The sequence below is a fragment of the Cyprinodon tularosa genome, unplaced genomic scaffold (assembly GCF_016077235.1).
Source record: "Cyprinodon tularosa strain WSP-4 unplaced genomic scaffold, ASM1607723v1 ctg23, whole genome shotgun sequence".
NCBI classification, from domain to species: domain Eukaryota; kingdom Metazoa; phylum Chordata; class Actinopteri; order Cyprinodontiformes; family Cyprinodontidae; genus Cyprinodon; species Cyprinodon tularosa.
In genome coordinates this window covers 2,016,985-2,039,817 of record NW_024038861.1, presented here as the reverse complement: position 1 = coordinate 2,039,817, position 22,833 = coordinate 2,016,985, and the positions used below count along the sequence as shown (strand labels likewise).

Below are 22,833 nucleotides of genomic sequence, written 5' to 3'. Positions count from 1 at the left end.
AAAATGCGGTCAGTCCTACATTTCCTATAAACACACCAAAATTAAAGACTGAAAATGGAGTTAAAAATATATTTTTTTTCCTTTCCGAGAAGATAGAATATCTTCTTGCCAAACTCTGGGGGAGCCTACACTAAATGGACATTACCGAGAGAACTGGGTAAAGATAGGGTTCTGGTGAGTCACTCGTCAGTGTTGGACGCACCCTGTGAAAGTTAGCCAGGCTGGCTGACTGTTACAAAGTTAAAGACCCAATAATAAAGTATCGCAGGGTGTTTAAAGTTTCTAATGAAAAGTTCATTTTGGGGGAAATCAGTTCATGTGTCCAGAACTTGTTAAGAAACTGAGTTCAGACAAATTTACCCGTCACATTCAATCATTTATTTTGTCTTGGCGTCTGAGAATAACTTCATGAGAGCAGTTTTCTAAATGCCTTCAAAGGCTTGTTCAAACATCTGCTGGAATTCATAGATGTAAACCCATCAGAGTCTAGAAACAACTGATGACTCTATTCAAAATATCAATCCTTGTGTTTCAGAAAGACAGACTCCTTCAGGGGGTTGGACAGCATAAACTGACCTGTTCTGGGAAACACTGTGGGACGATTGGTATTTTTGGAGAGGCATCGATTCAGTTTGTCTCTGGCCCCAGAGTTAACACATACTGGTTGATATTAAAGACCAGAGTATGGACAAAAATATTAGAAGTTTGATTTAAAACAGCTTTTCAAATTCCACACAACTATGATGTAAATTAAATGCTTGGCTTGCTTGAAGGCGCATCTGGCATAAGAGTCTTGGCTAAGAGCAGATTCCGATGATGCCATATCAAACCTCTTACAAGCAGATGCTGTACGGTGGGTATTTATCACATTGTTTTGATTAAGAAAACTTTTAGAAAACTATTGTACATTCAACTAATTATATAATAATCTATAACTTTATTCTAATCTATTTAAGTGTCCATTAAAGGTCCAATGTCATGAATTTTAAGCCTTTTAAAGTCACCTAAAAGTAGAATCTATGATGAAACTTTTCCCTTAGAACTGAGCAGGTCTTAATTCATTTTAGTTATTTCCCTTAATTTCTGAAGAAACTCACTTGCTTTCAAAGCGAATTTGCCTCCCCCACCCAGATGCCACCTGTAGTCCCATTTATACTACCCTTTTGAAATCGTGCTGAGATCGGTCCGAGCACTGTAACAGAGATAACTGTTGAGTGTAAATGGCACGCACAACTGAACTGGACCACGCCAGACAAAACCGAACCACTACTAGTTCATCAGTAGGGCAGTCTGCGATTCAGTTCTGGCTCAGTTCTCAGGTAATAAAGAGCGCATGAGCAGACTGTGACCTTACAGTCAGCCTCCGTAATCATGAAATTTCAGACATTCATAAAAATACTGGCTTCCTACCGTGCCACACGATTTCTAGTGATGATTCTGCTTAGCAGTGTGATGACCCCCCACTGTCTTTTCCTGCTTCTGGGAGCCCTGATTAGACTATCGTTTGTCATATCCACTTCCCAAAGCAAACTCTTGTTAAGCAAATTCACCAAAGGCTGCCATTTTTGCCTCACTCTCCTTAAACTTCCTGAATGTTAAAGGCGCTGCCATGTCGGTTTGCTTTTTTACCTCTAGAGAGAAGTAGTACCATAGATCGTCACTGGGAGGTGATGAATCGTGATAGAGTTGTGTGTTAAATGGTCGTACGGAACCGAGCTCGTCACGGATCGGCTTTCAGAGGGTAGTGTAAATGGGGCTTAAGTCATGCCGTATCACACCAGTCCTGAAGCTGAACAAATACTATAGCCCCATTGATGCTACCCTTTTGAAACCTTGCCGAAAAACGGTCCGAGCACAGTAAACGATACAACTGTTGAGTGTAAATGGAACTCAACTGAACTAGACTGTGCCAGACAGACACAACCGAACCCCGCTAAATCTGGTACTAGTTCAGCAGTAGCGCTCGGCCCGGTTCATCAGTGGCTCGGTTCTCTGATAACAAAGAGTGCATGAGCAGACCCCATTATCTACTATTTAAAGTCAGCTGACTCATTGCGCGGGTTTTCCGGTGTGTCCAGCTTTGCAACTCACAGATCTCTTCACCTGTTCACAAAAAAATTTCTTCTTAGCCTACCCACAATAATCGGCATCAAAAGAGCGTGGTGCAATTTGGGATGATGCCAAGACCGAGGCTCTCATTGAAATTTGGGTGGAGGTATCCAGGCACATTAGTTCTTGTATCTTTACGTAATTTCCCACCTTCAGAGCTGTAGTATCTTGGACCGCTGATAGGAGGCGAGGAACAGTGCTAGCACGACATGTAAATGGTCGTAAGAACCAAGCTCGGCAAGGATAACTGATCCAAGCTTGGTCCCAAATTAAAAGAGAATGATTAGCTGCTGAAAGAGCCACTTCGTCTTTACTTTGAGCAAGAACCATTGCACTCCGCCTAACATCACCTCTCCCTGATTGGACAAAGCAAGCTTTTGTTTAAAGAGCCAGCAATACACTGATGAGATGCATGCTTCTGATGGGGGCATTCTTATGCAGATATTCTCCAACTGCTCGTTTTTACAGTAAGGGAGTGGCTGCTGCTTAGATAGTACAACGAAGGATTACTTAGAGATGCACAAATCAAGGGAAATAGCAATTTTTGCAACTTTTATTTTTTTTTAAATAGCATTATAATATTATACAAACCTAAAAAAAAGATTTGTCATGATATAGGCCCTTTATTTACCATAGAATTCATCCTAGAACAGGTAATTCATCCAAATAGATTTAAATAACAGTATTTCCACTTGAATTCTATACTTTTATAATAAATAAATATTGAAAATCTGCATGTATTTTTCTTATGGAGACACAGCAAACCGTTTTGTGATTAGAATAAGTTACATTTCACAACTATATTCTACTCAGTGAATGCACCACACCCAAGAACTGCTGGGCCACAAAAACAACACTATGGGGTGTGGACGGAGTAACTGAAAGTCAGTAAGGGATGTTTAAAAGGGAATCAGGGAAAAACACAGAAAGAAAAAAAGGAACTATGAAATCAATCATTAATAATTAATCAGGTTATTCCGTGAAATTGTAACTGCTTGAAAATAACCTCAACACACATAATCTTAACTAAAAGAAGGCAGCTCATCCTGCACATTTGGATTATTGATAGAAAAGTTGATTGTTTTTGTTTCTCCTTCATTTAGAAAAAAAAAAAATCCATTAAACGGGGGGATCAGAAATGGGTGACTGTCTCTGAAAATACTTGTAAAGTAAAAGCTTTGCATGAATGGGAGTAGGAAAAAGTTCTTGTAAGTTAAACATTTAGATTTTATAGTTTTTAATAGAACAAAAGTGAGAAGTTGTTGTTTTAGTAAATAAGCAGAGAAAAGACTGAAGGGTGGTCTCAAATAGGATGCAATTGGAATTCCACTGCTACAATGGAGACCTGTACCTGGAACCAAAACATGGTGTTTACTGATTTACAGAGTCTGATAATACAGCCAGGTGGCAGGCAGTCAGAAACGACTAACTGTTTCAGGTCAAACACCTTTTGTCTGCAACTGGCTGTCACATTTTAACAAAAGGCGGGTCTTCAGACTTGTGGTGGTCACAGAGTCTTAAGTTGCAAAACAGAAGTGTGAGCAGCTGCATCTGCAAATGAATCTATGGGGTAATGATCTGTGAATCTAACTGACACAGAGCAAAGTCCACAACACTAAAGAGGGGCTCCAAAGTATTAGCCTCCGGCTATAATTCAACTTCTCACCAACTTCTCCCTTTTCTTTGTTTACCTTTAATTAAAGGAATAGTACACCCAAAACATGATTAGCCTTCATTTTCTACTCACCCCCATGCTGAACAACACTCTGGAGTACTTTTTTGATATCTCAAATGCATCTGGAGATCTGGGAGGCTTCTTGCTGTCTGCTGACATTCAAATAATGGAGGTCTATGGTGACCGAGACAGAAAGGTCCATAAAAGTCCACAAAAAACGTGTCAATATTCCTCCATACTGCTCGTCCAATGTATTCCAAGTGTCCTGAGTGGGTAGCATCCAGAATTTACTCGAAACGAAGTCATTTAGAATGTTTTTAGAGCATAAACAGTAGTTTCATCTGGTTTGATCTGCCGGCTTCCGTAGCGTCGTGAGCGCGCGTGTGCGCGCTTTCAGGAAATCCTATACACTACTGTTTATGCTCTAAAAACATTCTAAATGACTTCGTTTCGAGTAAATTCTGGATGCTACCCACTCAGGACACTTGGAATACATTGGACGAGCAGTATGGAGGAATATTGACACGTTTTTTGTGGACTTTTATGGACCTTTCTGTCTCGGTCACCATAGACCTCCATTATTTGAATATCAGCAGACAGCAAGAAGCCTCCCAGATCTCCAGATGCATTTGAGATATCAAAAAGTACTCCAGAGTGTTGTTCAGCATGGGGGTGAGTAGAAAATGAAGGCTAATCATGTTTTGGGTGTACTATTCCTTTAAGCTTAGAGATCATAAGCCTCTGAATGGCCTTAGGTTGATTTCGCCTCCTTTACCAAGGTGATATGCAAAGCAAGTTATTACAGCAAAACCAGACTTACCTCTTTTTGACTACCACAAGATTTACTGTATTGTTTCACTGTTCAAAAATTCAAATTGTTTGCGGCTGTGATAAACACAAATCGCATGCAAGTAGTCCGTGTAAACCTGTGCGTGTGTGTGTGTGCTTCTTTCCTTTTCACTAGGAGGATCCCTTGTCTATGCCTATCTGTCTGAATGAAGTAAAGAGCAGAAATGCAGTAATATTTCATTCAGATATGCTAAAATAACTACTTACAATGCCTTGTACATATATTCATATTCTTCCGATCTATTCACATTTGTGGTAGACAAACACGCAGTGGTGTTTAGTTAAATGGGAGGAAATTATCAGTTTTTTTTATATTTATATTTTTTTTTCTTTTTTTTCCTACAAACTACTTCTGAAGAAAGAGAGGTGTGCATTTGTGTTCAGCAATCTGAAGATCACAGAGGTCGGACCTACACTCAAAACGCTGCATGTAGCAGAAAACATCTTTGTCCATTGTCAACTGCACACCTGACAGGATCCTCCCTCCATCACATCTCTGAGAGTTTTCTTCCCGTCTGAGTTGTAAGCATTGCAGCACGCAGAAATATTTGTACCGTTGCCGCCGTCTAACCTTCTCCTCAATGCCCCACATCTATCCCCCAAACTCGACTCCGATCCCTTCCTGGGGGAGCCCAGCCGACACTGCTGCTGGCTCACGTCACCTTTTTCCCCTTTTTCTTATACCGTATTTTCACGACCATAAGGCGCACCGTACTAAAAGGCGCAGTCTCAGTTATGTGTCCCATTTCTGTATTTAACACACACATAAGGCGCACCGGACTATAGGGCGCATTTTTTATATACAGGTACATGTCCTCTACTACCTTTAAATACCTCTACTGCGTATTTTAAAAATACAGCGGGCCCAAAACTGAGTATGACTGTGCTTTATTCATGTATTTATTACAAAGTATTAATCAAACCTGCGAGCTGGCCATGAGACAGACACATCGCAGATGACACAGCGCTGTGATTACTCCTAAATTAACTTAAAATCCTGAAACCTGCCGACGGAATATGTTCGCTTTTATTGCCGGTATCCTGGGGCCTGCACTGTAAATTATTTAGATGAAAAACACCTGCCAGCCGCCGCGGTGAGGCTGCTGTTGAAGGGATTTCTGCTGTCGGTGCACCGCTGGTATGTGGGGGTCTGAGCGCCTCCGACAGAAATAGATAATCTGAATGAACTGACTGCAATTAAGTTTTCAGGTGGCCTTTCTCACTTAAAAACATATTAAAACTACTTTATTCCCCCTGATCACAGCAAATATAGCTGCAAGATTTAAATTATTTAGATGAAAAAACACCTGCCAGCCACCGCGGTGAAGAGGAGGAGACCCGCCCAGAGGCTGCTGTTGAATTAAGTTTTCAGGTAGAAAAATAGAGCGGGAGCAAAACTGAGTATGTTTGTGCTTTATTCATGTATTTATTACAAAGTATTAAGTCATCATTCTCTGTTTCTGAATTAAACAGCTGCGCTAAATCAGACATGACAGTTTCCCATTCTTCGCTGTCAGTCACTTTCCGTGCAGCGCGGCTCCTCAGAAATAATGCCGGCTTTTGCGAAAGCTTGAACAACAGAGCCAGCAGACACATTAGTCCAAGCATCAACAATCCATCCGCAAACGGTGGCGTAACTTGCCCGGCGCTGCCTTCCACTTATCCTGAAACTGTAGTCTCCGTCTGTGATCCACCGCTCACACGCCGCTCGCAGCCTTACTTTGAACGGCCGCTTCACACCGATGTCGAGCGGTTGAAGTTCCTTTGTCAGACCCCCGGGATAACGGCGAGCACAGCGTTCATTTGATTCACCTTTTTTTCACATCGGCTGTGAGATGGGCACGCAGCGATGGTGATGCGTGGAAAAAAGCACCTGGTCTCCTCACATACACCTGCCTTTCATCATCTTCTCATCCATCCAGCCTTTTTCATTTGCGTTAATATCATGTCATCAGAGCGCTGTGTCTGTCTCGCTGTCAGCTCCCAGATCAGCTTCTCTGATTGGTTGATGCGGCGCGTCCAGCAGCAAAACTTAAATTTTTCCATCTCGAGCAGCAGCAGCGCGTTGGCGGTGCGTCAGATGCTTAAACGCTCCCGACGTGCTGCACCTGCAGCTCAAAACGCGCTGCGGGACCTTTTGCTGCGCCTATACGCGCGTCAACCATTGACTTTGCATGTAAACTCGCTGCTTCTGCTGCACCTGCTGGGTCCGGTTCACACCGATGTCGAGCGGTTGAACAGCGAGCACAGCGTTAATTTGTTTCCCCATGTTTTTCACATCAGCTGTGAGATGGGCACGCATGGAGTTACATATTAACAGCGATGGTGATGAGTGGAAAAAAAAACACCTGGTCTCCTTACATTCAGCCACTGTTTCATCATCTCCTCAATGAGGTGGTCTCAAAAGTCGCAGTTACAACACACATAATGCGCACCGCACCATAGGGCGCACCGCACATTTTGAGGGAAAAAAAAGACGTTTAAGTGCGCCTTATAGTCGTGAAAATACTGTAATAAATTCTTTTAACCTGAACCGGATCTCCTGAGTGTGCTCTGCATGTGGGCAAAAGCCTTAAAAACCAGGACACTATTGTTATCACACATTTAAAAAACAGATGCTTGTGCCTTTAAAAGGTTTAACATGTATGAATATTTGTCTGAGGCATTGCATGACACTATTTCAAAATAAATTGTATACTTAGTATACACAATAGGTATGTATATATATATATTTTTTTCCTGTTTAACTCATAATAAAACCTAAACATTAGACACAGCAAAGCAATAACGCAGGAACATTAGCAAAGGAAAGCAAGAAAAACCCCAAAAAGCTAAAACTGCTGTATTACAGGACTGTAAACTAAATGTCTTTCAAGTGATGCAAAATCCTTTCATGAATTATAACATCTAAGTATTTACTCAGTTTTACTCATTTGGCATCTTTTTTAGCAGTTGTAGCTTTAGGGGTGGGTTGGTCATTAGCTGCTTTTTTTCCTATGGGTCACATCAGAACTGTTAAGATGAGTGCACGAAAAGACTCACCTGGCAAAGATGTGAAACCATTCTCTAGAAGAGAGGCATGCATGAGAGTGAGAGAATGAGTGAGACGAAAAGAGGAAAAGAAATAAAAACCAGTGAAAGGCCAGCAAATGTGACAGAGCGATCCAAAGTAGTAGCAGAGAAATGACCATGATGGCAGGTGTTAACAAATGCCCCCTTTAAACAGGAGGGCATTTCAGATCAATAGATGAGAAACACCGCAGCAGAACATTTACTTGATCAGAAAACAAACAAAAAAAAATAAAAGAAAGGTGCTCTGTGCCGATTTTGTACAAACAACTTTTGGCGAACCGCTCTTCAGAACATTAGAAAGCTCCAAGACTTTAATATTGCAACATAACAGGTATGTTGGATTTTTGAGACTATTTAAAGCAAAAAAGCAAATGCACTAAATAATCCTGCCACAGTAGACGATTTAAAGAAAAAGCAGATCATAAGCATTAGGTTTCTTAAGGTTTAGTTAAGTAAAATATAAAATGTACCGACAAAACAAATGAACCATAAAAAAACAGAACTTTATTAAAGACCCAAAGGTTTAGGACTAGTTCCCATAAAATGCATGCTGGCACAGCTTAGATAGAAGAGCAGAATTTGTCTTTGTAAATCCCAATAAAGATCCCCTGCTAAATTCTGCTGCTTTGTGTGCATCTATTGGATATAAAGACAAGATGCGTGTGATAAAATGGATACAGGTGAGGCGAGGAAGAGAAGCACCAAGGGGGGGGAGCAGAGGAGGAGGATTACCTCTCGTTTAGCCAGGAGGACGTTGGGAACGATGTGAGGAAGACAGCGGCCCAGCATCAGCATCACGCTTTCCTCGCTGTCGGCTATACGAGAAACCTGGAGACAGAGGGATACTTCTAAGCTTCTGCTGACTTTTAATCTATTGTTTGTTTGTTTTATATTTCGAGGAACTGACCTCTGCTCCAAGTCGACTGTCAGAGCACATTCTGCAGAAAGACAGCAAGGCTTGCTGGAAGGCTGGAGATAACTTCCTGGAATACCAAAAATAAGTGAAGTTGGGAAACCATTATTATTGTGCAGTGTTCAACTTTTTCCTCCTAATTCCGAATGAAACTTGGCTATTGCCTTTACCACGAATGACAGAGGTGCAAGCAGAGCCAAGCTGCAAGAGGGCTACAGTGCTGCAATTTTCTAATGCCACTGCTGTCTGCTTTACACACAAAATTAAGACATTAGTGTTTTAAATAGCTCCATTCCCACGACTCCGGGGCTCATCAATTCAGCTTTTCAAAGTTTATGATTGATATTTAGTGTTTTGACATAAACTTACATAAAGTAACCTTTTTCTTTGATTTATTTCTATTTCGTTTGCAGCACTTTAAGATACATAAATGTAAAGTGCAATAGAAATATTTTTTTTTTCTCCAATAACTTATCATTATTACCTTCAACTCCACTCAGACTTAGAACTTTATTTGTCTTTTATGGCCACTCCTGATGTCAGGAGTACACCAAAAACTCCTTTATCTATCTACAACCAGTTCTTGGTCTGTTATTGATTGCAGATCCAATCTTTGTAGATGCAAAACACCAACTTATCACACCTGATGTTTTGATTTTTTAAAGATTAAGTCTTCTGGGTTTATATATGTAAGGCAGACAGTTAGTTCTGATATTCTCTAATGGTTGAAACACTACATGAAGGTAAAAGATGTAAGAAAATATGTTTAACACAATGATTAAATAGAACTCTCCAATTTCACAGCAAAGTAAAAACATGTTATTACACAAGAGGGCAGACCTCAGGGTTGCAAAACCAAACAACTACTTCCATCTAGTGGATATGTCATGCAACTACACTAAAGTTTAGAATTGCTGTTTCATCTTAACATCCCACACTTTTTTAACTTACCATTTAAAAATGAATAAATAAGCTAAAAAAACCTGTCAAAGTAATCAAATCATAAGCCTAGGTTTTATCCATATGTCTTTTATAGGTACACAGGCAACAAAAGAATAGCTAGGGAAACATATGCTGCTTGCATTGTTCCTTCTGGGATTTCCTCACAACTAATAAGCATTTCATCAACAGGTAACCCAGCCATTTTTTTTTTTTTTTTCATGAAACATACAAACTCCAATGGTACCCAAGATGGATGCTTCCTATAAACATGCATTGATAACATCTACTCTCTACACCAGATACATTTATAATCAGTGTTTTTGACAAGATTCAGGGCCCCGCTTATTGATTCAAATGGCTGACTGTATTCGGAAAACTTCAAGGAGACACTTAAGAAAAAAAGAATAAATTAAAATGTTTGTCTTTCAAAGAGAAAATCTAAAGTCATATATGAACAGAGGAATACATTATAGCAATAAAGATTTTCTTCCATTTCAAATTGCCCATTGGCGTGCCAATGTTGATAGATATTTCATTACAAAATTTAAAATAACAACTTAAACTATGTGTCATAGAATCTTTTATGCAGAGAAAAACAATATCCAGGGTTTGACAATCAATTTGAGGCATTTCAGCCAGTCTAGACTGTTAAGTGGTGAAATTAAACTTGGAAACTGCAGCTAAAGCTGACTGTCAGTATGGATTTCAGAGAGATATACAGGTGATAAATCTGATATTTGTTTTTTTCTTGGATTCATATCCACTCACCTGTTTGGTTGATCAAACTGGACGTGGGGTTGCCCAGTAACTTTGTTATAGGTCTGTTGTTGGGGCGGTGATGTGTTCTGAGTGGAGGGCGAGACCAGGTCATTTTCAGCCTCTGAAACCCCTCGGATGTCTAGATAATGACCATTATCTAGAGAAGGCTAAGAGTATGGAAATATATGCTTAGAGGATTATTCTCTAACACAGTTTTACATAATCTGCCTAATAAACCACATACCACAGAAGGAGGGTTAGTGGAACAAGCCTTTGAGGTGCTTGAGGAGGAGAGGTGTGGTGAATTATGGGAGCACAGCTCCAGAGAGGGTGGAGGTGGAGAAGAGACGCTCCTTTTCAGGGTCTGAATCTCACTGTGAACAAAGAGGAACAAACAAATAACAATAGAACCTGTTAATAAAAAATAAAAAAAAATCAAGGATGGGGACATTTATATAAGAATTTCCGAAAGCCTAATCAGCAGCCTTAAAAGAATATATCACCCCTGGTGAAAAGTAGTGAGTTGTTTGAAAGCAGCTACCTTTGCAGCTTCTTGATCTGCTCAACAAGGCTCTGCTTCTCGTTGCTCAGGAGGCTCAGCTGGTACTCCAGTTCTTGAACAACTTCTGACTGTTGCTGGAGAAAAATGAAACAAAATTGGTCATTTGGGTTAAAAAGCTGGTTCAGTACCCAAATTGTTAAATGAGTAACTATACAGGGTATATACAGGAATTATTACTTAGAATGTAATACCATTGCATTGTTTTTAATACCAAAACAACTTCAAATTTAGAAAAACATTGTAAAGATGTTAAATACTGGCAATATTTTGTTTAACATTTTAAGTTGGTGGGTGTATTAATGCTTACGATTCAGGTCAACAACAACTCAAATGAAAAGACACTTTGGTAGTTTTTGGACTTGATAAAAACACAGATCAGTAAAACAAGTTTTTGTTACATAAACCAAACTCAAGACGAAGGCTATTTTATTATCTGTATGAAGAGAACAGAGTCTTTCTTTAGTGCATTCTGAATGAATGACAAATAGAAAACAGAAAAGGTTACCAGAAATGCAGTTATGGTGCTTAACATTTAGTGGCATTATGATAAAGAAAATCCAAATTCCGGGACTAGCATCAAACATATTTTTCTCTGTACACTTTTTTTTTTCTCAAAATGTTCAAAACTTCGACTTGTGAAAATGTTCTAAGTCCTATAAAGAAAAAAATGTGTTTTATTAAGTCAGTTTTGGCTCCTCTACATTCCTTTAAGTGGAAATAATCTTTGTTGTGCTGAACAGACTATGCTGGCCTTTTAACCGTGTCTTACCTGTTCTACAACATCATTTAAAGCACGTTAGAGCCAGTTTCATTATTTCTAATCTCTTTTTTAGACAAATGCCTTCATTCTTTTACGCTACCATGCAAAGGTGTCAAGTAAGTAACAAAGTACAAATACTTTGTTTCCTTACTTTAGTAGAAATATTAAAATATTTAAGCTCATTTTCCTTATTGCCTAATGGTATTTAAATAAAGGGTAAAATTTAATGTTTTCATTTTATGAGCTATTGAGCTATTTTTTTGGCTGGTGATGCAAAATATATAATTTCTGCAATAAAACATCTTTTAAACTGGACTGTTTTTAAACAGGGATGCTGCAACAGACATTACGCAAGGTTGTACTAAGGTGGCCGAGAGAAAATAATTTGATTACAGATATACAGAAAGATGGATGCATACCTGTTGTGACAGGTCAGGCTTCTTTTGGGGCTCTCTAGAAACGCAGTTTCCTGGAAGATCACCAAAAACCACCCCCACAGAAGCGTCTACCTTGTCCCGTGGCGAGGAGAGCACGCTGCCGCCGTTCCTGTAGAGCTGCAACAAGTCGGGGGGTTTCGGGATGTTGAGACCAACGTCATCCCATAACTCGAAGTCCTTGAAATAAATACCAAACAAAAATCAGTAGAAAGTCATTGATCTGTTGCATTTGTTTCTGCCCTCATATGCAGAAAGCTACATTTGAAGTTCTCTTCCTTAAAGGCATAGTGGATGTTTTTTTTGTTTTTTTCTTCATAAATGTAGTTAAGAGACACCCAAGACACTTTTTAGATAATTGTGCATGCTTAAGATAATCTAAACGACTCTTCTGCTTCTCAGGGGGAACAGCTTTCACATGTGCGTGTGAGTGAACAACGCCTGAAGACAGAAGATAAATTACAATTTTTTTAGAATCGCCACAGATTTAGAATCCTATTGGATACATGAGCACTAGAAATGCACATGTGCAGCAAGAGGACACGGTCAAGGATCGAGTGTGAAAAAAATGGCCTTAGGTGAGCAGGTCACAAAGATTGGAAGGAGAAACAATAGATAAGAGGATGAAATCTTGACTCATCCGTTATACCTTTAGGAAAATAATTTTTTTGAATTGATTAAATTTCAAACCTGATCATCGTTTTCATCAGAGAAGGTGATGGCTGACAGTTTATATTCATTTTTTAACAAGTATTCATTCACTAAGAAGTTTAAGGCTCTTTTTTCCAGTGGGCGTATGGGTTCCTGATGAAGGAAAGAGAAGGAAAAAAAGAAAAAGAGTTGAAACTTTAGCTCAAGATTTTCAGGTCACATCTTCTAGGTTCAATTAAGTACATTTACGTTGAAAAATTCCCTACCTGGATTTCAGGACTTGATTTGAAGTTTTTTCTCTCCTGTGAGGGCACTTCACTCTCTGAGAAATTAAGAAAATGAAAAATGTTTGAGCTGGTAAAAAAAATGAGCAGCCTTCTCCATAAAGTTCTTTGTAACAGAAAAAAAGAGGGAGAGAAAACCATAATAAAAAGGGTTGAGGTGGAGAAGAAGTTAAAAGTACGCCACACCTGCTGCCTGAGTCAAGTTGGCGCGCAGAGCCTGAATGGTCTCCTTTGCTTTCCGTAGCTCAAACTCCAGCACTGGACAGGAAATGACAACACACACAGGAAGTGGATCCAACCAAACACAGGGCACAAAAAAAAAAAAAAAAGATGGGGCCATTTGAAAATATGACACTGGAGATAAAAATGTAGCAAAAAAAAAAAAAAAAGAAGCATGCAAATTATGGGTTTAAGAAAAAAAAAAGGAAACGCATGCAGCAGAGGCTCATGGTAAACCTGTATGACAGGTAGGTGCTTTTTCTGCCATTTAAAGCACTATTGTGCCTTTTTTTTTGTAAAATGTGGTTAATTGTTTCATTTTCTCTAATCCAGGAGCTGTCTGACACTAGGTTTATTCCTAGGCAGATTAAAAAAAAAATCTTTTTTAGCCACTCGAGGGACAAAAGCTGCTCAGGGGAGTTTTTCTTCATAGCTTATAACTTGACTGTCTAAAACAAATCAGTTTAATAGTAAAAGAAGTAGTAGAAAAATATTCAGATATAACTAGGCATCAGTTGCATTTTTATTTTACATTCCTTTTTTCCCCTCATTCACAAAAGAATTCCAAACTCTTTCTGACATTTTGGAAAATTCGAGAAACAGCAGATATGAGGACAAAATCTTCAATTTGCAAACTGAAATGTGAGCTCCTGAGCTAACATATAAAAAGGCAAAGTAACAAACAAGATCTGAATACATGTCAGAGTCAGAACACACGCAGAAAAATAATAAGCAATGGAGCAGGGAAACAATGTTGCATACCTGTGCACTGAAAATCTCTGATTGAACTGGTTATATTTGATACAGTAACGGGAAAAAAAATCAAAGACAAGGATTAAATCTTCATACTTTTTGTAATGTGATTTATTTATCAGTCCAATCCATCTTTTTTCATAGATATATAGTGCACAGGTTGCAATCTGAACAAAATGGAAACTTATGAACTAAATCACAGGGAGAGGTTAAAAAGAAAAAAAAAAAAAGGTCAAATAAAAACAAAACAAAAAGCTAGTCTGGATGGAGTGACTTGTCCAGAAATTTCACTGGGGTTTGATCAACGTCAAGAGAAAGCCAGAAAAACCCAGAGTCAGACAGCTGGGGGAGGCAGGCGTTTGAACTAGAAGAGCACACTGTAGGATGTGAAAACAGAAATGTTTCGGGGGGAGGTAGAATCAGTCTATAAATGAACTAAAAAAAAACACATCACTTGTGAAACCAAAATCTCTGCTGCATGGTTTATCTATACCTTATCTTTGATGTGCAATGTGTCTCAGTAATTCGATCAAGTAACAAAAGCCCCAAAACAAAAGGAGACAATTTCACCTACAAATATAATATATACAGATGCATCTCACTAAATAAAAAAATAAAAAAACTAAGAAGTGTATTTATTTCAGTGTATTGAAACTGTGACTCATATTCGCCTCAAAATCAGAGATATATTTAAAAAAGCTTCTATTATAAAATAATGATTTACAGTAAATGGAAAACTAAAAATATATCGTGACACATGCAGTTCAGATTTTTTTTTTTTATAGAAAAATGTAATATGATCAACCTGAATATTTCACAGCTGGTCACCATCAACAAGGTCAGACCGCAAAATACAACTGCTAAAAAGCTGAGTGTTTGGATAAATGAGCGCTGTATTCAAATAAATGAAAGTGGAAGGAGGAAGTATGGTAGAGGAAAGTTCTTGAGTATCATAGATCGCTGCAGCCGTGATGTGACTGCAAATCAAAACCAGCTTAGAAATCTGGGGGAGATGAACAAGGTGTCAAAGTAAACTTTAAAAGCAACCAAACCCAGATTTATCGACGACATGGGAGTATACCTGTCAAATTACTTGTGTTCATTTGTTTCCCAACTTAAGACAACATTAAAAGGATTAATAACTAATACTGTTAAGCTTTCTGGAGATGCTAAGGTGGTTTCTACCAATCTACTATTACTGCGGTCATAAACATGCTATAATTGTGCAGAAAAGGCCTAAGGCCTCAAGACCTACACCTACTAAGAATCTATAGAAAATTTGTCTGGAAGTCGAAATACGGCAGCAGAGATAACAGGTCAGACATTTTACATTCACAATCTGCACTGCTGCTTGGGAAAATGAGGCCTGACTAAGTACTTAACGTGTCCACAGTATAAATATGGTCATACTTTTTAAAAAGCTAAAACTTACCAATTACAAAATCCCCGTTTTCACTCACCTGATGTAATATTGATTTTAATGATTGTCTTTTACTCTGTTTTAATGTTATGGTCTTTTAACCTTTGTTTTAATTTTCCCTTTTTGAACTGTAGCACTTTGAGATTTGAATTCAAATGTAAAGTGCGTTACAAATAAAATTCATTATTATTATTAAAACTATTATATTAGAATGGTCTGACAAAGACTATATTCTGTTTTACCCTTAAATCATATTTATAAGAAAATTAAGATAAAAACATCTTGAAAAACTTCCCTCCATAACTCATCTATCCATACCCAAGGTTTAAATAAATAATAAAGTTCTTGATTATGTAATTTAGAGCTGAAACGATTAATCGGTTATTGACATAATCGTCAACTAATTTAGTAATCAGTTAATTGTTAAATGTACTATAGAGACTTTAAAAACATGCCTTTAGCTGACTGAGCTACCCACTTAAAGCAGTAACTATATAAAAATTGCGAAGGACATTTTTTTAGAATTTAAGATAAAAAAAAAAACTTTTCAGTCTGTCAATATGCTCTATCCAGAACTCCTCCAGTGGAAACTGGCTATCCGATTATTAATAAAAAAAAAAATTAATTCAACAAATTATCAAAATAATCATTAGTTGCAGCCCTAATGTAATATTTTATGATGCATTGAATATGGAAGGTGGCCTTAGATCTTAGGCCTTAGAAAATATCCTGCTCTCCTACCCCGACTATATGGACTATAGGACAAAAGGAGTCTAATTACCTACTGTGATGACAACAAAAAGATGCTAACAGGTAATGTTGAACCTTCTATTACCACACGCTGCAAAAGCCTTTCATGTATTACTGGATACCAGTACAGATAATTTTTCTTTATAGCATTAAAGGATTCTCTTTTTCAGCATTTATTAATTCTTCTTCAGCTAAACACTCTTCAAAAACAACCTTTTGAAAAGGCTAGCAATTAAGCACATGCATTAAATGTGAAGCTGCAGGGTGGTATTCTTTTATTGCCTGACACAGCTAGAAACTGGTTTAACTACGTTGACAGAGTTTTCTGTAAAGAAAAAAAAATAGCACTGGCTGAGACCTTAGTGCTAACGTTCATAACAGCAAAAAACAAACAAACAAAAAAATAAAAAAAAGCACTGAATGTTGGAAACTGTAAATCATATACCAGTCTTATGTTTACATTTGATCACCATGTTTACATTTTATCACTGCTGCACTTTAGAAATGGAAATGTCTTGAGAGCTGCACTGAACGAAATTTCGTTTTGTAAACACTGTGTGTACAAAAGGACAATAAAGTGTGTCTAAGTCTAAGCAACTCTGGCACCAAAGTTCCAAATCAAAACCAATGAAGGCCTGATAGGTGCTCACAACGGGTTATAAAAGGCTGAGATTTAAATGTACTTTCACCAGTGACTCAAGATAAAAATAATTCCAAAAGTTTTGATTATTTGACATCAAATATTAAGTCAATGTACCCTAAAAAAAATTTTAATCAGTGTAAACTATACACCTGAATTACAGGTATGAATCAGGCCTATTTTAAATGGCTCTCTACCCTCCTATGTTCTTGCATTTCCCAAACGTAAGCAGCCTCTGCTGCTACGAGTCCTGACACTATGGCTCGTCTTACCTGCCACCCTTTCGTCTGTCTCGCGGTTGCCGTCATCCGAATAACGGGCAAAGTCCAGAGAGTCCAAGGTGCTAATACTGCCAGCTCTATCTGCAGAGGAACACAGAGGCAGCACTTAGGGAACATCAATTACAACATAAGACCAATAATGCCACTGATCGCACAGCTTAAAGGAATGTTGCAATAAATTAAGAAAGTTCTAAAGAGACACAGCTTTAGCTATGAGTGTTTACTTCTTAAGGGAGGAGCCCTCTTTATCACATAAGAAATGATCATTAATATTTCTCAACAGAGTTGCTTCATGTGAAATTTTAAAGCTGTACTCAGAATAAACTGAATGGAGTAGAAAGTTTCATGTAACTGTATTGTAAAATAACCACTTAATGGAAATGCCTGTTAAGGTAACAACCCTTAAGACTTTTTGAAGACCAGATATTGCTGATAAATATGCACATTTGGGCTCATATTTCACTGAGCCCGGCTGCTCAGTGTGCTTCGTTACCTTTCTTTCCACTGGAATGCAAGTGTGAGATTGGCCTTAATTGTTCTCCTATATCGACAGAAAGCAGAAGGTCAAGCTGCTGTGAATGAAAATGTGTTGGTCTTAAGAAATAAATACAAAACAGCTAACCGAAGTGTAAGGGATACTAGTCTTAAAATAATGTATGCACATTCAGTAAGCCTTGTAATATTTTTTTTCTATCTTTTTATTAAGAACTCCTACTGAATATGCCATTGCTATATAAATATACAGGCTTTACGTTCTCAAGATTCCTATATTTTGGCTAAAAGGCTAGGTTTGGGTAATAATTAAAAATCAATTTATATCTCAATAGAGACCTGATAATATGCCCCATCAAATCTGTGATAATGCCCCTGAATTATGTGGTGGTCTGGGGGATGCAAAGGTAAGGATTTAGCCTCTTTTAACCTCTCACAGCCAAACTAAAATCGGTGGTTGAGCTGAATTATTTTTAATGCTCACAATTTAAATTTAAGGGGGTTTTTTTCTCCTGAAAAACACAAACCAATTATTATTGATATCAACTGATGGGAAAGGCTTATGTTATATAATTTTTAGCCATTTTGCAAAGCCCTACTGCAAGCATCTAAGATGATGGTAATAAAGCTACCATTAGTCTGATTTAAAGTTTGGGAATTTTCTGCTGTCAATGTTTCCATAATAAAAAAAAACAAATTAAAAATGCAAAGTTAGGCAATAAAACTGTGCTCCAATAAAATATTTGGTCAATGGAAGTAGAAAAGAAGTAATAATGTGGTAAAATTGGAATATAAATGATGCCCAGCCTTAAAACTATGGAAAGAAAAAGTCTCATTAGAATCTGCCTTTTTTTGGAAACCAAATTTTAAAAACTGATCCAATGTGGCTTAAAAAAAAAAACACAGTCCTCTCTGCTCTTATTCTCATTTATTCTGAATGGGCTTAAAGAAGGCAGCTGTAGTCAAAGGTTTACATGGCCAGTTAGGTTTACAGGTCAGTAATGCTTTCTTCTGGGGCCATGCAACATTTTGGATTTACTCTGGTTTAAGGCTAAAACAATTAATCAGATTAATTTATTATTAAAATAATCATCCCAAGTAATTTACAAATTGATTATTCGTTAACCGAACAAAACATGCTTGGTGTGAGGGACTGTCTTAAGTCAATGAGTCGATGCAATCAGCTGGTTTTCCTTAGAGAGAAAACTTTGAATCAATTTGACTATAAGATCTGGTTAAATTGTAAAGTGCCTTGAAATGAGATGTTGTGAATTGTTGCTATACAAATAAACTGAACTGAATTGAACTGTAGTATAGCGACTTTAAAAGATGTCTTTAGCTCACAGAGCAACCCATTTAGAGACGTTATTATATCAAAACTGTAAAAATAAATAAAAATATATTTTGCTTTTAAGAAAGAAAACATGTTTGTCCTTCAATCTGCTCTATCCAGAACTGTGGAAAAGTTTTAGTTTCACCTGGTTTCATTCTGTAAAAAAATTCTTTAATGAACCTTTCAATATTTGATTATTAAAGCGTAAAAATAAAAATAAACGTTAGTTGCGGCCTTGCTCAGGTCATCTATGACAGGTACTAAAATTTTTTAATTGGTTTAAACATGCAAGGTCAAAGAGAAAAGCAAAAAAATAAGAGAAATCTGAAAGTGGTCAAATAATTCCTTTAATATCCTAGCAGTAACAAAAAAGTATATTTACCATCTTGTATTTCTGTTTAGGGCAATGTTCTTACATCCCATTAATTGTCAACTGTGAATTATTATGTAGTAATAACCCTACAAAGAAAATGTAAAGCCCCTCTAGATGTAGAGCTTTAAACAATGCTAAAAACTAAATAACTGCAAAAAAGTGTTTCTATTCCAGATTTAATTTAATAAAAACCACTGATGCTTTTTGCTGTAATCGCAGACAGACATCTCTTAAGGCAATAAACGCACATCCTGTCAGGAAGCTGCATTTTAAGTTTGCCTCAGATAAGGATGATAGCAAAAAAAGGCTTCAGGTGGTTACGGTGTCTGACAGACACCCCTCAAAATATAAATCACTTCTTTTCTGCTTTTAAATTAAGCCAATACTCCATATATTGCTATATAATCAAGCAGCTATCTGATTATGTAGCTCTGGTGCGAACATCCACCCATGCCTTAAAGCTGCAGATGAACAAATGGGTGGGAAATGTCTTGCTGTGTCATGTGGCCTCTAGCAACAGCCGCAGCACAGTCACTACCCATCTGAATGCTCACTGCAATCAGGTGCACATGACTTGCTGACAGCTTCTGTATTCAGAGTGGCCGGATCGAATTTATTTCTAGACGGTCAGCAGAGGATTTCGGCAATTACTTTGCTTTTATGGCACATAAGATACTTGGCATCTATACATAAAAGACTAATCTAAACTGACTCTAAAGCACTAAGAGCAAAGGACAAGGCATGCATTGTAATAAAGATGGGTATGTTCTTATTTCACCGTTTCACTGTTTATTTAATCTTATAAAATAAAGTATTTAAAAAAACTTTTTTTTTTTGTCAATGTAACATTTTGATCATGTTGCTTTAAGAAAGGCAATGGAGCCGGCCTTTTTAATATGATTATTAACAAAATTGAGAGCTCAAGGTGGCAGACTGAGTAATTAATATGGAATATCCAACAATTAAAAAGATCACTCCTGCAATTTCATGAGATTTGCTATTGGATTTGGTAGAAAACAATAAAAGACATAGCCTTAGAATAAGTTATCCTTTTGTTTGCACGATATTGCAACAGTAGATTTAGCCATTTTGTTTATGAAATACTTCATTGAATTCTGGCTCATGAACAGCCATCGACACTAAGATGACTTTACCTCCATGACAGTCCTGTCAGTACCCCGACAGGGGAGCTGTCATGGTACGTTACCCTTTTCAAAGACACATTTTTTATGGCATCATGCTCCACACCTTTGTGGGTTTCAAGCAACAATGAGAGCTTTGTACAGCATGCATAATTGCAAACTTTAAATAATACGTATATGCAAAGTTTTTTCTTACTTCTAGATTTAAATCTGACATCTAAAGGACACAAAGAATATGACGGGGTGAGATTCTGGCTTTAGAGCTTGAAGAAAATCCTATGGAAGAATCCTCTAAGCTCACAGATTTCCAAGAGGGACACTTCGAAGTTTCCTTCGGTACCAACCACTGTGGTGCTGGATTACCTCTGCTTTGATTATGACACAACATACCACCAACACATTTGGAGCACAGGGAAAGCCTTTTCTGCTTCTGAATTGAAGCTGAATCACATCTATGGATGTAATAAAGCACTTTCTCATCACAATCCCAAGATCACCTGTTTTATCAGAAAGTTCTTGCTGTTTCAGTCATAGTTCAAATAATTAAGGAGCTTGGAAATGAGTAAGTGCTCTTAAAACAATTAGACAAAAGCCCCAAAAGCTCTCTCTTTACACCCCTCATGTAGCCAGCTGTTCTTGGAGTTGGGTTAATCAAGCTTTATTAGTCATTATAATGCATTGGTGCCAAATTTCCCTCATTGAACCAAACAAAAGCTTTGACAAATATTATGCCCTAGGGTCAAATGTCCCCTTATTTTCTCAAGGTTGATTTTTAAATAGCCTCTTGTCTGCTAATAGTCCAACCAATCAACAAGCTATTATCAGTTTATTACACATTTGATGCGATACAAATAGCAGCATAAACAGGAATAAGATTCAGCATTATAAGCACTTTAAAAATACTAGTAAATTTAGCAGCTGTTAAATATAGTTTTTTCCTGATCTGTGTCCGAAGAATAATTATAAATAAGAATTGCTATGTTATGCTATTTGGTAGTGAGGGGGAATATTTATTGCTTTCCTGAATAAAACTTGATTATATGAACATTATATTTATATAAAACCAATAAACCATTGTGCTTTTAGACATTTTTTTTATGATAATCTTATGGAAGTCCATCCCTATTGACAACAGGTAATGCCCCACTTGTTCTATTTATTCAAGTTCTACAACAGGCTTTTTTATTATGATGCTGAGAGTTTCCATGGTAATCATTTGCATGCTGTGTTTGCCTATGGCCTAAGAGGCTCTCCACCTTCCATGCACTGGTTATTCCAATAAAGGTCCCATAAGTAGATAACACTCCAGACACACAGCCCATAACATCTAATCTAATTTTGTTGTAAGAATATGGTGTCAAGCATAATTGAAAACCTGCAATGTAGACTTAAGATGTACAGGAAAATAGTTTAAAATAAAAGGGATGGTTTAAAAAAAAAAAGATCTGTAATCCAAAAGGTAGGTAATAAAATAAAACCTGCCTTTTTTTTAAATCAGGATTTTTCTGGATGTTGTTGACTTCTGATCTGGAGGCCAGAAGTAAGGAGTGTTGTTTTTGTTTTTTTGTATTACAGGTCGCAACCCATATATTATTATATCCTATATATACCCCCCTTTGTTATATCTGCTTCCATTAATTTTAATGCTTTTCATGACCTATGCTCTGATCTTGCTGCCAAGGTAACTGACCCACAGAACCCGTTTGATGACTGCGGCCCTCGAGTGGTCGGAGCAGCAACCTGCAATACGAGATCAATTCCACTACTTTAGCTAACGTTAGCGAGCTAATGAGTTATCTCTGTGTAATACCGCAGGTTGGCAAACTGTTAGCATCAATGTGAGCAAATGCTACTCACTCAGTGGTCCTCCAGATCCGAGCCCCTGGTCTTTTGCAGGTGGGGTGCCGCTCTGTCGCTCGAAGTTGCCAGGGTTGGAGAAATAATCCCTTAGCCGCGGTAGCTCCCTACCTGCTTCCAGTAGTTCAGTGTGAAACTCCAGGGCCGTAAGAATGTACTGGTCCCGTAACAGCTGAGCAGCAATTATATCCACAGACACCCGCGTCTCTGCGCTGCCTGCCATAGTGGATGTGGCCGCGGCCGAAACCGAGGTGCCCTCACCGCTGGGACTTGTCCGGTTGCTAGACAGCATCAGTGTCGGAGCCTCGGCATCAGCAGGAGGAGAGAAGGGACTGCCTGACGGTGGCCCTGGCGCCCCCTCGCTCGGACTTCTTTCTGTGTCAACGGTCTCATTAGGACGCCGTTCCGCTTCTTCTTCGGAATCACTTACATCAAATGGGTTGACCGACGCCATTTTTTTTTCCCACTATAAAATGTTTTAACGCTCCTGGCAGGCTAGGCTAATCAGACAGGCTTCTTCCTGAATGAATACCCTGATATGTATGGCTTTTAACTGGGGGAAA

The 22,833-nt window shown here is 38.0% G+C and overlaps 1 protein-coding gene across 10 annotated transcripts in view; it reads right to left on the bottom strand.

The window, feature by feature from the left end:
* Window positions 1–22,822, bottom strand: part of relch (RAB11 binding and LisH domain, coiled-coil and HEAT repeat containing) — a 45,598-nt gene extending 22,776 nt beyond the window's left edge. For 2 of the 10 annotated variants that reach the window (XM_038286733.1, XM_038286734.1), the window contains exons 1-13: window positions 22,271–22,822; window positions 17,567–17,614; window positions 17,065–17,154; window positions 13,197–13,268; window positions 12,993–13,048; window positions 12,766–12,879; window positions 12,061–12,255; window positions 10,861–10,955; window positions 10,564–10,693; window positions 10,329–10,486; window positions 8,613–8,688; window positions 8,438–8,533; window positions 7,676–7,699 (exon numbers count right to left, since the gene is read on the bottom strand). In XM_038286733.1, the coding sequence (XP_038142661.1) occupies window positions 7,676–7,699; window positions 8,438–8,533; window positions 8,613–8,688; window positions 10,329–10,486; window positions 10,564–10,693; window positions 10,861–10,955; window positions 12,061–12,255; window positions 12,766–12,879; window positions 12,993–13,048; window positions 13,197–13,268; window positions 17,065–17,154; window positions 17,567–17,614; window positions 22,271–22,724 (1,608 nt within the window). In that variant the 5' untranslated portion in view covers window positions 22,725–22,822. The remainder of the gene's footprint in view (window positions 1–7,675; window positions 7,700–8,437; window positions 8,534–8,612; window positions 8,689–10,328; window positions 10,487–10,563; window positions 10,694–10,860; window positions 10,956–12,060; window positions 12,256–12,765; window positions 12,880–12,992; window positions 13,049–13,196; window positions 13,269–17,064; window positions 17,155–17,566; window positions 17,615–22,270) is intronic. The other 8 variants (XM_038286735.1, XM_038286736.1, XM_038286740.1 and 5 more) reach the window with 6 other exon arrangements.
* Window positions 22,823–22,833: the final 11 nt, after the last annotated feature.